Consider the following 15,745-nt stretch of genomic DNA (forward strand, 5'->3'; position numbering starts at 1 on the left):
CTTCCCAGCTCTTTACCTCACCACTACCCCCTCTCCCGGTTTCACCAATCACCTACTAACTTGTACTTTTTCCTCCCCTCCCCCCACCTTCTTACTCTGACCAATTTTCTTTCTCCAGTTCTAATGAAGAGTCTTGGCCCAAAAATGTCAACCATTCACTCTTTTCCATAGATGCTGCCTGGATTGTTGAGTTCCTTGAGCAGCTTGAAAATGTCATGTTAGGATTTCATTACTATAACTCTTCACTTAGTCAACAAACTGATCTACAGATCTACATTACAAATTTAAAACTATTTCAGGCAACAAGAGTTCGTTTATACATTTTCAAATTTTGAACTGCATGTCAATCAAATCCTTTGACCCCCAAAAGTTCATGTTTCCTTTTTTAAAATGAAAATACAAGCAAAATGAAGAGGCACCGAACTAGAGCATTCATATTTCTATAAATAAAGGAACCACAATTACCATGCTGAACAGTTCATCATGATAAACCACATAATCTAGTTGAAATAAAATGTTTGAGCCATTCACTTGCTACTTTCTTTCATCTTTCCTTTTCAGCACAAGGGTGAGAAGAGGAAACAAGAAAATCTTCTCAGAAGACAACACAGAAGCAGGCTCTTTGCCCCGTCTAGTCCACGTTGAACTATTACTCTATCTATACCCTTACACATTTTACAACAACATTATCCAGATCGTTGATAATCAACAACTGACCCAGCAACGATCCCTGAGGCACACCACTGGATACAAGGCTCCAGCCAGAGAGGCAACCACAATGAATAAGGGAAACAATTTGGAAAATTGCCCAAATGCACGTGGTTGGACCCTTCATCTGTTGCGGTACAAAAAATAACCAGCTAAGTCTGAGTTTTTTTCCCTCGAGTCAAGCTGAGACATTAAAGAATAAAAAACATTACAAGCCACAAAATAAATTTAAATCTGTAATTGTGAAATGTAATCTGAATATTTACATTTATTTGACTTTAAATATATGCATTAGAGAAAAATAATACTTTATTTGATAGCAGTTAAGTGAATCAAGCAATCCCTTAAGAAATTATACTCCAAAAAATTTTATATTAGGTTTTCTCCTTTTGACAAATGGGTTTTCCATTTCACAGTACAAATGCAGACATGAAAAAGCTTATGGAAAATAACATTGTGGGAGGTATGTTTCAGACGCATTTTAAAAAATATATCTAAAGAAGTCTTTGATTTCCATTGGGGTTTACTCTGATCTACCACCAAAACTATGGTGAGCCTGGGAAAAACCCTGTGGATGCTTAAGGCTGCATTACCTGAGAATTATTACTTTGGTGATACATTCCTGATTTACTTTCTGGCAAAGTTCAATTCAATTTGAATTCATAAAGACACAGCACAAGGCAATTAATTTTCCACAATTTATTACCAATGAGAAAGTAAGTGTATGCCAATGGAAGTTTCATTAAAAAAAAACCAGGACCATTGCACCACAGAGAGCTTTAGAAAGTCATTGTCATGTTATGCAAAGTTTTGGTTCTAAAAATTCAGTAGGTCCCCTTTTACTGAAAAAAAATTCACACAATTTACAATTAAAAAATGCATTCATTCACTGTTAAGACATTTTCATGTTTCAGACCCAAACATAGCAAAATAAACCCACTCATTCTTATCAACTTGGCATTTTGGTACATTTGGTAAAAATGTTTATGATGAATGTTTAAATTGACTGGAAATAATAAAGTTAAGAGTAGAACCCCAATCACTAGTTTGTACGCAACTATCAGGGTATGCCACTGTTAAAGCAAATGATGAACACACTTGAACAGCACTAAAATTCTGGAAACAATTCCACATATCTACAAAATCCTAGTTTAGACTATTTAATCAGAACTGTACATTAAATTTACAAAGAAAAACTGCAGGACAAGAAAAATTATTTTAAAAAATTAATCTCTGTATTATTAGAACTACATAAATACAGACCAATACCACAATGAAAGGATGTTGTGAAATATATTGCCAAATATCAAAATCCTTCAATACTTTGCATGTTTGTACTGATACAAAACCACATTCTGAAATGGCACAGCCAATGAAAATGTAATTTGTTAAATTCAGTTCCAGTAGTTCAGGAGAAAGAAACCAGTGATGTGTAGAAACATGCTGCATGGTCCTCTGCAGCCATGCTGGAATTAGCTGACCGACAATGCTTGCAAACCAATATGCAAAATAACATAGAATACTTGTCAATATAGAAGCTGTTGCATGGTGCAGTCCCGTTAAAGCCCAGGCACTTTAGAATTGTCAGACTTCTGTGTGTTGCTGAAAGTCCAGTGGTGGAATAGTTACATCATCAAAGTGGCCTTCATCTCCACTTTCATAGTCACTCATCATGACTTCAGATTCTTCCATCTCACAGCACGCTGAGACATCAGAGCAAGAGGCGGTGGTAGATGTGTACACAGACATAGACATGTTATCCATACTGGGTGCGTCAAAGTCATCATTATATGTTAGGGAGTAGGAAGGGTAGGTACCCCGATAGCTGCTTCCCGCGGGGACTGCATTCTGCCGTTCTGAGAGGTCCGCTGAATAGTGGTGGTGGGGTAGACACTGGTTCATGTTAAAATGCTGTCTATTTTGTGACATTGAATTCAGACTTCCAGCAACGGGCATGTCCCGCGGCGGCTGTATGGAATCAAATTCATTGTATTCTGGGGGCAATGGCGGCAGTTCATCGTGAACTGGGAAATCATCTGGAGGTGGCGGGAAATCACTTTCAATGTCATACCCTCCAGGATAGTAGTCTGTGTCAATGGCATTAGGGTCAGAATAAAGCGGGGCTGGGTGTTCAGTTACCTCATACTGTGGATATTCCTGGATGCCAGGTAGCTGAACATTCGGCATCCAATCAGATGTGTCCCAGTGATATGCTTTTTCAAAGGAGAAGAAAGGGAAAAAATTAGAATGTTTTATTTTGAATTGCACTATTAGCATTATTAAAAGCCAAGAACACAACAAACAACAATTTGTATGCAAGAAGAAATTATTGTTAGTGTTGCTCAAGTTCACCAAGGTGTAATAGGACATGGGTGGGGTGGGCACCAGATCTCTCATATCCTTTTACCTGCATATTTTAAAAATATGCCAATTGACAGCTGCATGTAGTCATTTAACTGTACAGAGTCTTAAACCAGCGGGTAATGTTATTCTGGTTATATTACAATGCCGTGGCTAATTTGCAAGAATAGAAACAGGTGGGGTAGGATTGAAAATACAAACCTTCTATATTGTCTACCAACCACACTTATAACCGATATTGAGCACATGAACAATGGATTAACATATCATCTTGCAACTACACAGATTACCGTGCAGTGGATGTTAAAGTGAAAGATGCACAGCTTTAGTGAGTATGCGGGGGGAGAAAAGGCATGCAGACAAAAGTCACCTCTTGGATTCTTGAGGTCATGACCCGCAAGAGTTTCTTTAGATGGCAAAGAGGAGAAAGGGAGGAAGAAAACATGAAATATTAAAGCATCAGGATATTAAAGAAATCTCTATACTAACATTCCATGTGCTTGCTTGCAACAAACAATTTAAGTACCCACTTACGTACACTTTAAAGAGCAGTTAAGTGCTGTTTACCAGAATAAGTGGTTTTTAAAAGGCTCTTTATAATACGGAAGAACCGCTGTCAAACAATTTACCATTGCACTAATTAGAAAATAAATTGAGGCATTAATGATTCTGGGAGGAATTGAAAGAAGAAATATGAATAAGTTGTTTACTCCATCTTGCTTGATTAAGGTGTAGAATTGTTATTTTTGTAGCATTTTCCACGCAGTGCAACTTTCTCCCACGCTTGCTTTTAATTTTTATATAATCACCTATATATGTGTAATCGTTCAGTAAATTGTCCAATAACTGTAGTGTAGTTCATTCTGAATTTTTTTAGAAACTTCTCAGTTTTCTGCAGCAGGTCTCATGCTTATTGAATCTGGCCATTTAGTAAGCGAATTGTTATCACTGGAATGGTGTTTATCCTTAGTCTAAGTATGAGATGACCACAACTTCTTTTCCTGTGTCATCATTTCTTTGTTCATCCTTTGTTCTTGTAACACCTGAAGAAATTACCATAACTACCAAGTTATAGGCCTCATTCTCGACTTCTGAAGAAACTCCGGATCAATAACTGGATTATTTTGAACCAGATTTCCCTGAGAGTTCTCCTAACATGCCATCCAGTTTTCACCGAGCCAAGTATTTATGAAGATGAAAATTTATGAACATTTTGAATTCTTTACCTCTGACATGCAGAGATCCAGTTGCCAAGTGTACTCAGGGCTGAAATTAACGGATATTTGGACTAAGGAAACCAGAGGATCTGGACATCAGGTGCCTACATCTGCTCTCTTTTGTTATTATATACATGACATTTTCCCTATTTCAATATTCTAACCTTAAAAAGGTGACCTTTATTAGAAATAAACTTTGAAATATTTCAGTAAACAAGAATTGTAACTTCCGTAAGATAATTTCAAATATGAAGATACATAAATTGGGGTCTACTTATTCATGGCACAACACATGGTTCAAAAAGAGGCCATACAATAACCTAACACTTAAGTACTCATTCAACAATACCTCTTTAATACTAAAGTAGTGTTTTTTTACCTGTTGGCATATCATTTTAAAGCCAGGTACTAAAATGAGATATTTTAATTTCAGTTTGAGCCCCCAGTATTGCCACCTCCATAATGTCAAGGCTGAAATGATCCAATCAGGGTATACATTACTAAAGTTGAATAGATAACAGTTACTGTTGATGTTTGGCTTTCCACATATTTTAAGGCCCAACTTTCTGTCATTGTCACATTCAGTAACATTATACCTGCACTTTACACTGTGAGTCTCAAGATTGATGTGGCCAGAATTAGATGTACTTTGCTAATAGATTTTGGGAAGAAGAGATGGAAACTTAGAAGAACCACAACCAGACTGAAATTCTGGTTTGAGACTTTAATTTGCATTCCCTTCCTGGTTCAGGAACGTGTCCATGACATCTTCTTTTATGAGCAAGGTAAGGTTACTTAATTCTAAAAAAGTAACATTTTATTCATAAAGTGGAACATTGATCATTTTGAACTATGTAATTTCCAATAAAATTTAGCTTCAAGGATTTATCTTGGATTATCTTTGAGTTTACCTTTTGTAGGTGAAGAGCAGACTGGGCCAAAGTATTTGATTCGTATTTTCAGAGCTCTCAGATAGATAACATTCGAAGGCTTGTCATAGAATCTTAACTGTCACAGAATACAGTCATTTCTAATCTATTATTTATTATCCTACTGGTACTGCTTCTATTCACTGCTCAAACACTTTGTCTTAAGTGATTATTATATTTAATACTTTCTCAAAGAATTTTGGTACTTATTTTTACAGCCACGTCTATAAATCAGATAAGAGGAAAGAGCACAAAAGAGGAACACAAAACCAATGGTACATCATAAATGTACAAATGCATTTTCAATATGTTCCTGAATATGCATAGCAAAGAAATCAAAAAAGGATGAAAATAGTTTTACTGCCTTCAAACAACTTGGAACCATATTATTTTGCCCGTTGAAAGAAAGAAGTTCCAGTCATAATCTGGAACCAGTACAGTTTGGAGCATGAATTGAAAAAACGTATTTTTTAAAATATCAATGTTCAGGACATATTTTGGAAATGTGAACAAAATTGTTTTTCAGATTAGTAATATTGATGACTACTGCTAAATGGATAAACAGCACTCTCACTGCAGGTACATGACAGTGTTATAGACTTACAACATAGAACAGTTCAAGTAACCACAATACACTTATAACTGAGCTTTGTAAAAAAAGATATACCTTCTTTTTCTACCGAGTCAACAACTGCATTGACAAGGTGTATTACAGTCACTATGGAAGCTTGGAGGAGAATAGGGAAGGAGTAGATTAAAATAAATTTACAATTAGTACATAAACTTAAGACATTCATCAATATTTATCCTAGCTCTGCTGTTAATTAAAATACATCTTTAAAACACACAGTATGAAGTGTCTGCAACAGCAGGAATATTTCGTTAGCCAACAGAATGACTTCACTGTCATCAATGTGAATTACCTGAGGAATCCATTTTAGGTGATCAGTGTTTGACAACTAGTTTTCCATTTGTAGTCACCAATGCATAACCAGTCATGTCTTGGTTAACTTATTTTAAATGTGCATATATACTGGGGATGCTTTGTGGGCTTTTCAGAAACTTCAGAGAAAACGGAGGGAAAATATTATCTCAAACTCAATGTTCCTCTATCATCTCAGTAAAAGAAGAGCTAATTCGAGGAAGTTAAATTGTCTGCTTAAGTTGGAGCTCACACTTCTTAGGGTAGGGTTTTGCATGTTTTCTCTTCAGTTGGTTTCTTTTGGGTACAGAACCTCATGCAAGCTGAAGCTAAAACAAAACTGCAAACATAAATCCCATCAAAATGATTGTGGAGTGTAAGTTTTTATGCATGAATGACAAACTGCCTCAGCTCCATCTTACACACTGGTGAATTTAAATGAGAGATATTGCACCTGTAAACAATTAATATCACATGGATTCCTGCACCTTTCACTTACAAAGCCCCATGCCAGCAGATTCAGAAACACAACTGGAAATCTTGATGATTGTAAATAACTACCTTCACAATCATTTTTATTTCTTCAGTCTATACAGTATTTATCAAGATAAACCAATGAATTCAAGTAGGACAAGGAAAACAACCAAATGTACTATTCAAACAACAGGAATTCTGCAGATGCTGGAAATTCAAGCAACATACATCAAAGTTGCTGGTGAACGCAGCAGGCCAAGCAGCATCTATAGGAAGAGGCGCAGTCGACGTTTCAGGCCGAGACCCTTCGTCAGGACTAACTGAAGGAAGAGTGAGTAAGGGATTTGAAAGCTGGAGGGGGAGGGGGAGATCCAAAATGATAGGAGAAGACAGGAGAGGGAGGGATAGAGCCGAGAGCTGGACAGGTGATAGGCAAAAAGGGATACGAGAGGATCATGGGACAGGAGGTCCGGGAAGAAAGACGGGGGGGGGGGTGACCCAGAGGATGGGCAAGAGGTACATTCAGAGGGACAGAGGGAGAAAAAGGAGAGTGAGAGAAAGAATGTGTGCATAAAAATGAGTAACAGATGGGGTATGAGGGGGAGGTGGGGCCTTAGCGGAAGTTAGAGAAGTCGATGTTCATGCCATCAGGTTGGAGGCTACCCAGACGGAATATAAGGTGTTGTTCCTCCAACCTGAGTGTGGCTTTATCTCCACAGTAGAGGAGGCCGTGGACAGACATGTCAGAATGGGAATGGGATGAGGAATTAAAATGTGTGGTCACTGGGAGATCCTGCTTTCTCTGGCGGACAGAGCGTAGATGTTCAGCAAAGCGGTCTCCCAGTCTGCGTCGGGTCTCACCAATATATAAAAGGCCACATCGGGAGCACCGGACACAGTATATCACCCCAGTCGACTCACAGGTGAGGTGATGCCTCACCTGGAAGGACTGTTTGGGGCCCTGAATGGTGGTAAGGGAGGAAGTGGAAGGGCATGTGTAGCACTTGTTCTGCTTACACAGATAAGTGCCAGGAGGGAGATCAGTGGGGAGGGATGGGGCGGATGAATGGACAAGGGAGTTGTGTAGGGAGCGATCCCTGCGGAATGCAGAGAGAGGGGGGGAAGGGAAAGATGTGCTTAGTGGTGGGATCCCATTGGAGGTGGCGGAAGTTACGGAGAATAATATGTTGGACCCGGAGGCTGGTGGGGTGGTAGGTGAGGACCAGGGGAACCCTATTCCTAGTGGGGTGGTGGGAGGATGGAGTGAGAGCAGATGTACGTGAAATGGGGGAGATACGTTTAAGAGCAGAGTTGATAGTGGAGGAAGGGAAGCCCCTTTCTTTAAAAAAGGAAGACATCTCCCTCGTCCTAGAATGAAAAGCCTCATCCTGAGAGCAGATGCGGCGGAGACGGAGAAATGTACTATTCATTTTCTTTAAAACATACTTCCTACAAGATTAGCATCTAAATTTGTTGGTAAAGTTACAGAACACACCCAGAAATTCTAACAGGATCCTTCATTAAACAAAGCTATTCACACAAAGCTATTCCTATGCAAATAGGAAAGTTTGTTGTCAGTAAAGAAATATATAACATGTCTTTATACTCTGATGCCAGAAAAAAGTCCCATAATCTGTATGAGACGTTTTAATTTATTCCTGAAAGCTCCCAAAAATTTATATACATAAACATCACGAGTAACAAGAAAATATTTCCTTTAATATCCTGTGGCACAGACAACTTGGAGATCCATCATGAAACATGTGCAGAGGTTATTTTGCTGCCCAATAGCTTAATTGCATTTTTTTTTGGTTAACTTTAAAGTGGGTGCCTTCTGTCCAAATTTCCAAGCTCTGGTCAGAATAGCTTGTCACATTCATTCAGATTAGCAACTCCAGAATTAGATTTTAACTTCCGCTGTGATGATTATGGAACAAAAATGGATGTGGTAGATATGAACCATCCCTACAGTATTATAATTAGTTTGAAAAAGCCTTGCACTTATGAAAAACCTTTCATGGTCTCAGAATGTGCCTTAATGCTTTGTAGTTAACTAAAATGCAGTTGCAGTTGTAATAATGTCTATGGTTTTTGCTGGATAGGCAAGAATCAGTTGGATGCCTCATTGACCTACACACAATGAAAATATTGATATGTACAGGACTCCAAGTCCCCCTTTAAATGTGTATCAGAAAGACAACATAGAAAATGGTAAAGTCTGTGGTAAAGGAGGCAAATGCAATGTTGGCATTTATTTCAAGGGGAATAGAACACAAAAGGAAGGAGATAATGCTGAGCCTTTATAAGATATTAATCAGGCTGCACTTGAAGTATGCTCAACAGCTTTGGGCCCCATCTCTCAGAAAGGATGTGTTGTCATTGGAAAGGATCCAGAGGAGGTTCACAGGGATGATTCTGGGAATGAAAAGGTTAACGTATGAGCAGTATTTGGCAGCTTTGGGCCTGTACTCACTGTAATTTGGAAGACTGCGTGGGGATCTCATTGAAATCTTCTGAATGTTGAAAGGACGAGATAGGGTGGATGTGGAGAGGATGTTTCCTTTGGTGAGGGTATCCAGAATTAGAGGGCACTGCCTCAAAATTGAGGGGTGACATTTTAGAACGGAGGTAAGGAGGACTTTTTTTTTAGCCAGAGAACAGTGAATCTATGGAATGCTCTGCCACAGACTGCAGTGGAGGCCAAGTCTGTGGGTACGTTTAAGGTGGAAGTTGATCATTTCCTGATCAGACAGGGCATCAAAGGATATGGCGAAAAGGCAGGTGCTTGGGGTTGAGTGGGATCTGGGATGACAGGGCAGGCTCGATGGGCTGAATGGCCTGATTCTACACCTATGTCTTATGATCTTATAAAATATATATGCATTACTTGGCTGCAATTCCTTCTACCTCCACCCCTTCAAATCTGTCTTTCTATCTCTGACCTTCGATTTATCCCATTCATTGGTCGTCACTCATTATTATCAAAGTTGCATATTGTGGATATCTCCCTTGTCTTATTTTCTCCTCCTCTGCAATTTTGTTACCTTCCCACTCACTCTGAGGCAATGTCTATTACTCGACCTTGCACACTTGAACATCCTTAGAAAATTTTCTCAACAGCCTCAAAATTCTACACTTTTGCTGTAAGAGTCCTGTGTTAAAGTAAAACTTTCTGAATCCTAAACAGAGTCTATGGCATCAAATTGTCTATTAATTTTAAATACAAGGAAATCTTATTTTAGATGGCAAAATGCAGTAAATGTACAAAATGGCTGCCTGTTAGAGCGCAGGGACCACTTCTGAAGTGAGAGCAGACATGGCTTTGATTCCATCTTCTCAACAGGGAAATATTAACTGCTGAAACAGATGTGTGAAATGCAAAAAAAAAATTATACATTATAGAGAATGCTAAAGTGCTGATATTAGGCAGCTGGCACAACTAATCAAGAATATTTTAAACATTCCATTACATTACAATTTTCACCATGGGGGCAAAGGAAAGTCGAAGTAAAACAAGAATGTAGGGTCTGGGAAAGGGAGTTCATTGGAGAGGGTAGTGGAAAGGACTGAAGATTTCTTGATATACATCAAGCCTTGGAATGCAGAACTCAATTGGATCTGGCATTTGGCACTGCACTGTCATGCTGGTTGCTTACCGTTAGAACTCTAGAGGAATGGAAGGGTATTGGGGATCCATAAGAGTTGAGCACTTTTGGAGTAAGTGTGAAATTGTTGTAAATTTTTTCAATTAATTGGTTATCTGTTGAGACTGGCAAAGCCAGTGTTTATGGCTCATCTTTAACTGCCCTTAACAAGGTGGCAATGTGTCTTAAAGGAACTTCCCCGATGTCATTGAGGAGAGAGTTCTTGCGAGTCAGGATGGTGTACAACCTAGGAGAGGAAATTGCAGGTGCTGCCCTTGTTCACTTTGGTGTTATAGAGATTGCGTGCTTGTGAGGTGATGTCAGGGTAGCTTGTATAGCTACTTTATACTTTATTGTCGCCAAACAATTGGTACTAGAACTTACAATCATCACAGCGATATTTGATTCTGCGCTTCACACTCCCTGGATTACAAATATTAAATATTAAAAATAGTTAAAATTAGTAAATATTAAAAATTTAAATTATAAATCATAAATAGATAATAGAAACATGATAAGTAAGGTAGTTCAAAAACACGAGAGGCAGGTCCGGATATTTGGAGGGTATGGCCCAGATCCGGGTCAGGATCCATTCAGCAGCCTTATCACAGTCGGAAAGAAGCTGTTCCCAAATCTGGCTGTATGAGTCCTCAAGCTCCTGGGCCTTCTCCCGGAGGGAAGAGGGATGAAAAGTGTGTTGGCTGGGTGGGTTGTGTCCTTGATTATCCTGGCAGCACTGCTCTGACAGCGTGCGGTGTAAAGTGAGTCCACGGACGGAAGATTGGTTTGTGTGATGTGCTGCACCGTGTTCACGATCTTCTGCAGCTTCTTTCGGTCTTGGACAGGACAACTTCTGTACCAGGTTGTGATGCACCCTAGAAGAATGCTTTCTACGGTGCATCTATAAAAATTAGTGAGCGTTTTAGGGGACAGGCCAAATTTCTTTAGTTTTCTCAGGCAGTAAAGGCACTGGTGGGCCTTCTTGGCAGAGAACTCTGCTTGGTTGGACCAAGTCAGGTCATTTGTGATATTGACCCCGAGGAACTTAAAGCTTTTCACCTGTTTCACTGGCGCACCACTGATGTAAATTGGGTAGTGCGGTCCGCTACTCCTTCTGAAGTCAACAACCAATTCCTTCTGAAGTCAACAACCAATTCCTTCGTCTTGCTGATGTTGAGGGATAGGTTATTGTCTTCGCACCATGCCACCAGTTCTTAATTTCCTCTCTGTACTCAAACTCATCATTACCCGAGATACGGCCTACAATTGTTGTGTCATCAGCAAACTTATATACTGAGTTTGATGGAAACTTGGCTACACGATCTTGGGTATACAGTGAGTACAGCAGGGGGCTGAGTACACAGCCTTGTGGGGCACCGGTGCTCAGAGTGATTGTAGAGGAGAGCTTGTCCCCTATTTTTACAGCCAGGGTCCTGTTTGTGAGGAAGTTGAAGATCCAGCTGCAGGTGCAGATCTGAGTGATCTTGTTTGAGAATCGGCAAAGCATTTTACAGAAGAGAGAGGGTACACACTCCAGCCACTGTATAATGGTAGAATAAACTGGAATAAACACTATGAATGGGTCCCGCTATAGATGGTTTAGACCTGGATAGCATCGAGCTACCACTGTACTCATCCAGGAATACCATTATCCTCCTGACTTATACCTTGCTGATAATAGAAAGGGTTATCTGACTTGCACGTGTAGCCATGGTGTTTAGTTGGCCAGTCTGGCGGATCGAAAGTGAACTCCAGAATGTTGATGGTATGGGACTCAGTTTTAGCTATGTTACTGAATGACAGGTGTCAATGGGTTAAACTGTCTAATAACAGGCATCCGTTAGTCTCATGAGACCATGGATTTGCGCCTCGGAAGGTTTCCAGGGTGCAGGCCTGGGCAAGGTTGTATGGAAGACCAGCAGTTGCCCATGCTGCAAGACTCCCCTCTTCACGCCACCGATGTTGTCCAAGGGTAAGAATTAGGATCCAAGCATTAGGACCCATACAGCTTGACACCGGTGCCATCGCAGAGCAATGTGTGGTTAAGTGCCTTGCTCAAGGACACACACGCTGCCTCAGCCAAGGTTCAAACTAGCAACCTTCGAATTACTAGACAAATGCCTTAACCACTTGGTCACGTGCCAACACCTTCACTTGCATAGTAATTCTGCAGTGCAAATATTACTTGCCATTTACTAGCCTAAACCAGATTGTAGTCTTGTCTTGCTGCAAGAGGCATGGGCTGCTTCATTTCTAGAGAATTTGCAAATGTATATGAACACCGTACAAGCATCATCAGTGTGTTCCCCTCAATGACCTTATATACAGCAATGTACAGAACATTGCAATCTGATTACCATTTTGCATTTAGTACATTTATTTTAATGTATATTCTGCATGTAATTGTAACAAAATGAGTAATTTCCACCAGTTTATACAATGTAAAAAAAAGGAGCTTAAATCCATCTTTAAAACATGCCAAGTATAAAGAGACAGTGTACTGTTAATGGCAAGACCCTTAACAATATGATAGGGAGAGACCATAACTCCCTGAAAGGGGATGCACATGTTAATAGGGAGATAAAAGAAGGCATTAGTATGCTTGCCTTTATTTGTCGAGAAATCATGTTATAAAGCTCTACTTAGGCCAACTCTGGGGCAATGCATTCATTTCTGATCTCCCCATCATAGGAAGAGTGCTGAGGCCTTGACGAGAGTGAGGAAGTGGTTTCCCAGAATGCTGACTGGATTAGAGGGCACGTGCTGTAAGGAAAGGATGGACAAGCTCGGGTTGTTTTCTTTGGGATGACAGAGACCGCGAGATCTGATAAAGGTTTAAAAGAATACAGGAGGCGGAGATATATTAGAGAGCCAGCATCTTTTTCGTAGGGTTGAACTGTCGAAAACCAGAGCGCATGTATTCAGGTTAGAGGGAAAAGATCGGGGGAGATGCCTGGGCAAGTTTCTTGTTAATAAACAGGAAATGGAGAGTGCCTGGGGTGGTGGTGGTGGAGGCAACTCTGGCAGGGGTGCTCAGGGCCTCTTAGACTGGCACAAGAACATGCAGGAAATGGAATGATTTGGACACTGTGTAGGCAGAAGGAATTAGTTTAATTGTAATTTAATTACTAAATTAATTAGTTCTGCACAACATAGTTTGGTCTTGCTGTCCTATTCTATGTCCCTGGACCTTGATTCCTCTCACCCATGACTTTCATTCTCTGCTACTCAAGTAGGAGGCAATGAATTGATTAAATGAGCCCGACCAGTTGCTGGTGACAGGCAATCCAACCTTAGTAGATGACACGGCTGAGCCCAGCCTGAACCAGTCCTTGTTTGCTAACCACACACATATCAACAACTTGCGTGTTTAAGGCAGCGTAGGAAAGAACGACAGTTTGAGAGAGATTGCTGCTCACTCTGAAACCTAGTCCCCAAATCAAAATTCGATGACCTCATTTTCATTTTAAATAAAATTACAAGTGTTAATTAGCAGCTTAACCTCAGCTCCAAGATCCCTCGGTAAAATTAGAAATCAATCACTCTGTTAAGCACTGGGAACGATTGCTCAGAATTTTTCAGTGAACGACTGCTAAATAAAAGACAAGCATCTTGAAGCAAAGAACAATACGCTGGATGAACTCAGCAGGTCACAAATCTGTGGGGCAGAAAAGAACTGTCGATCCGAAACGTCAACAATTCCTTTCCTCTCCACAGATGCTGATTTACCCATTGAAGTCCCCTAGTAGATTCCTTGCTGCTCCAGATTACAGCATCCACAGTCTCTTCGGTCTCAAGCATTTTAATATGTTTAACTAAGAAAAATCTTGCAGAGGAGCCAGCCAGAGGAGATATACACCCTGACTTCAGACACTATGGTTGTTTCCAGGCTTTCTTCCTTTGTACTCTGCCCCAATTATCTTTCATGGTCTGTGAGACAAACAACTGGAAAATCAATATCGGTACCATGCCTGTGAAAGTTTGAGTAGCATCAATGAGCACCGCACAAAATGGTGGGCCAATCTCAGTCCTCTTGGTCGAAAAAAAGATTGGAGAAATTTCTTCAATTATTCAACTGCACCACAATAATTACTAAACACGGGGTTTGAGCAACCTCTGGACAAATGGCAAATTACTGTAGAAGGTGGCTAAACCCAACAGAAAGTTAGACTACCTTCATGATTACATACAATCCTCTTAAAATAAAATACCACCAGTTATATTCCAAGTATGTACAGTACTATGCAAAAGTCAAAATATGTGTATTGCTAGGGTGCTTAAGATTTTGCATAGTACTGTAGTAATTTTATGTATTGCAAGGAATTGCTTCCAGAAAAAAAAACAAATTTCATGACGTGTGTGTGATGATAAACCTGATTATGAAATGGGTCTCTTTTGGGGACTGAGAGTGGGAAGGGGAAAGAGAGGAAAATCATGGTTGGGAGGGGGGGAAGGGAGAGGGAAAGGAGCCGGAAGCACCAGAGAGATAATCAATAATCAGTGCTGATAATCAATAAACCAAATGGAATCAAATAATCTTGCCTGGTGTCTCAGGACTCGGTGAGTCTGCACCCACGTTACCCATTGCCCCAGCGGTCTTTCTCTGTCACCTGTCCCATCCTACAGTGCTCCACCTTCACCATTCCCAACATTCTTTGCTCCCACCAAACTCGCTCTCTGCTCCACATTGACAAATGCAGTACTGTACAAAAGTCTTAGGCTCTCTAGCTACATACATGTGCCCGAGACCTTTCCACAGTACTGTACTCTTGACAGCTAATTTACTAAAATCTGTTACACATGACTGTCAAAGACTAAATTTAATGCCTTAAACCTTGGGACTTACATGGTGGTCAAATAAAAATATTACTGCTCAACTCTGTCATTTGTATATACTGTACATGATCAAGAGAATGATCTTGAAATAAATGCTCTCCTACAGATGCATCATCTGCCTGATAGTCTGCTGTGCACCACTCTACTAATTAATGAGGCCATCACTTTGATATTCCAGCACTCTCTTAATGCAAGGGAGTATTCTATCAAATGATGCAATAGTTTCTGAAATGGCATTTAAAATATCACATGGGGTATTGTAGGTTAGTCTAAATTTAATTAACGGAGCTTGCAGTAGTAACTGCTGGCTTTGTTCTAAGGATCCTTTTGGGAACTCCACTTCCCTTCATCACATAAACATCCTTGTACTATTAACTTCTATCACAGTGACACAATTAAGTCTTAATTACTGCATGGTTGACCTGGGGTAGATTGTTAGATCTCAGTGCAGACCTCTTGATTCTAAGTTAATGTTTGGACAATGTTCAATACACAGCTCATAAGCACTTTATTACATTGATTTATCTGTAAGTTTTTTTTTAACTAAAACTAGCAGTCAGGAACATCCTCTCCTAACAGTTCAGCAATAGCTCATCAGCTGCATCTTTTTTTCTAATAAAGAACCAGTGTTCATTAACAATCAATACCAACTGA

General features: G+C 39.9%; 1 protein-coding gene across 6 annotated transcripts in view; it reads right to left on the reverse strand.

The window, feature by feature from the left end:
- Positions 1–960: 960 nt before the first annotated feature.
- fat1a (FAT atypical cadherin 1a) overlaps positions 961–15,745 on the reverse strand; it is a 183,476-nt gene continuing 168,691 nt past the window's right edge. For 4 of the 6 annotated variants that reach the window (XM_063043022.1, XM_063043020.1, XM_063043024.1 and 1 more), the window contains exons 27-28: positions 3,440–3,475; positions 962–2,921 (exon numbers count right to left, since the gene is read on the reverse strand). In XM_063043022.1, the coding sequence (XP_062899092.1) occupies positions 2,293–2,921; positions 3,440–3,475 (665 nt within the window). In that variant the 3' untranslated portion in view covers positions 962–2,292. Of the gene's footprint in view, positions 2,922–3,439; positions 3,476–5,882; positions 5,943–15,745 lie in introns of all 6 variants that reach the window. The other 2 variants (XM_063043026.1, XM_063043025.1) reach the window with 2 other exon arrangements.

The sequence above is a fragment of the Mobula hypostoma genome, chromosome 3 (assembly GCF_963921235.1).
Source record: "Mobula hypostoma chromosome 3, sMobHyp1.1, whole genome shotgun sequence".
NCBI lineage: Eukaryota > Metazoa > Chordata > Chondrichthyes > Myliobatiformes > Myliobatidae > Mobula > Mobula hypostoma.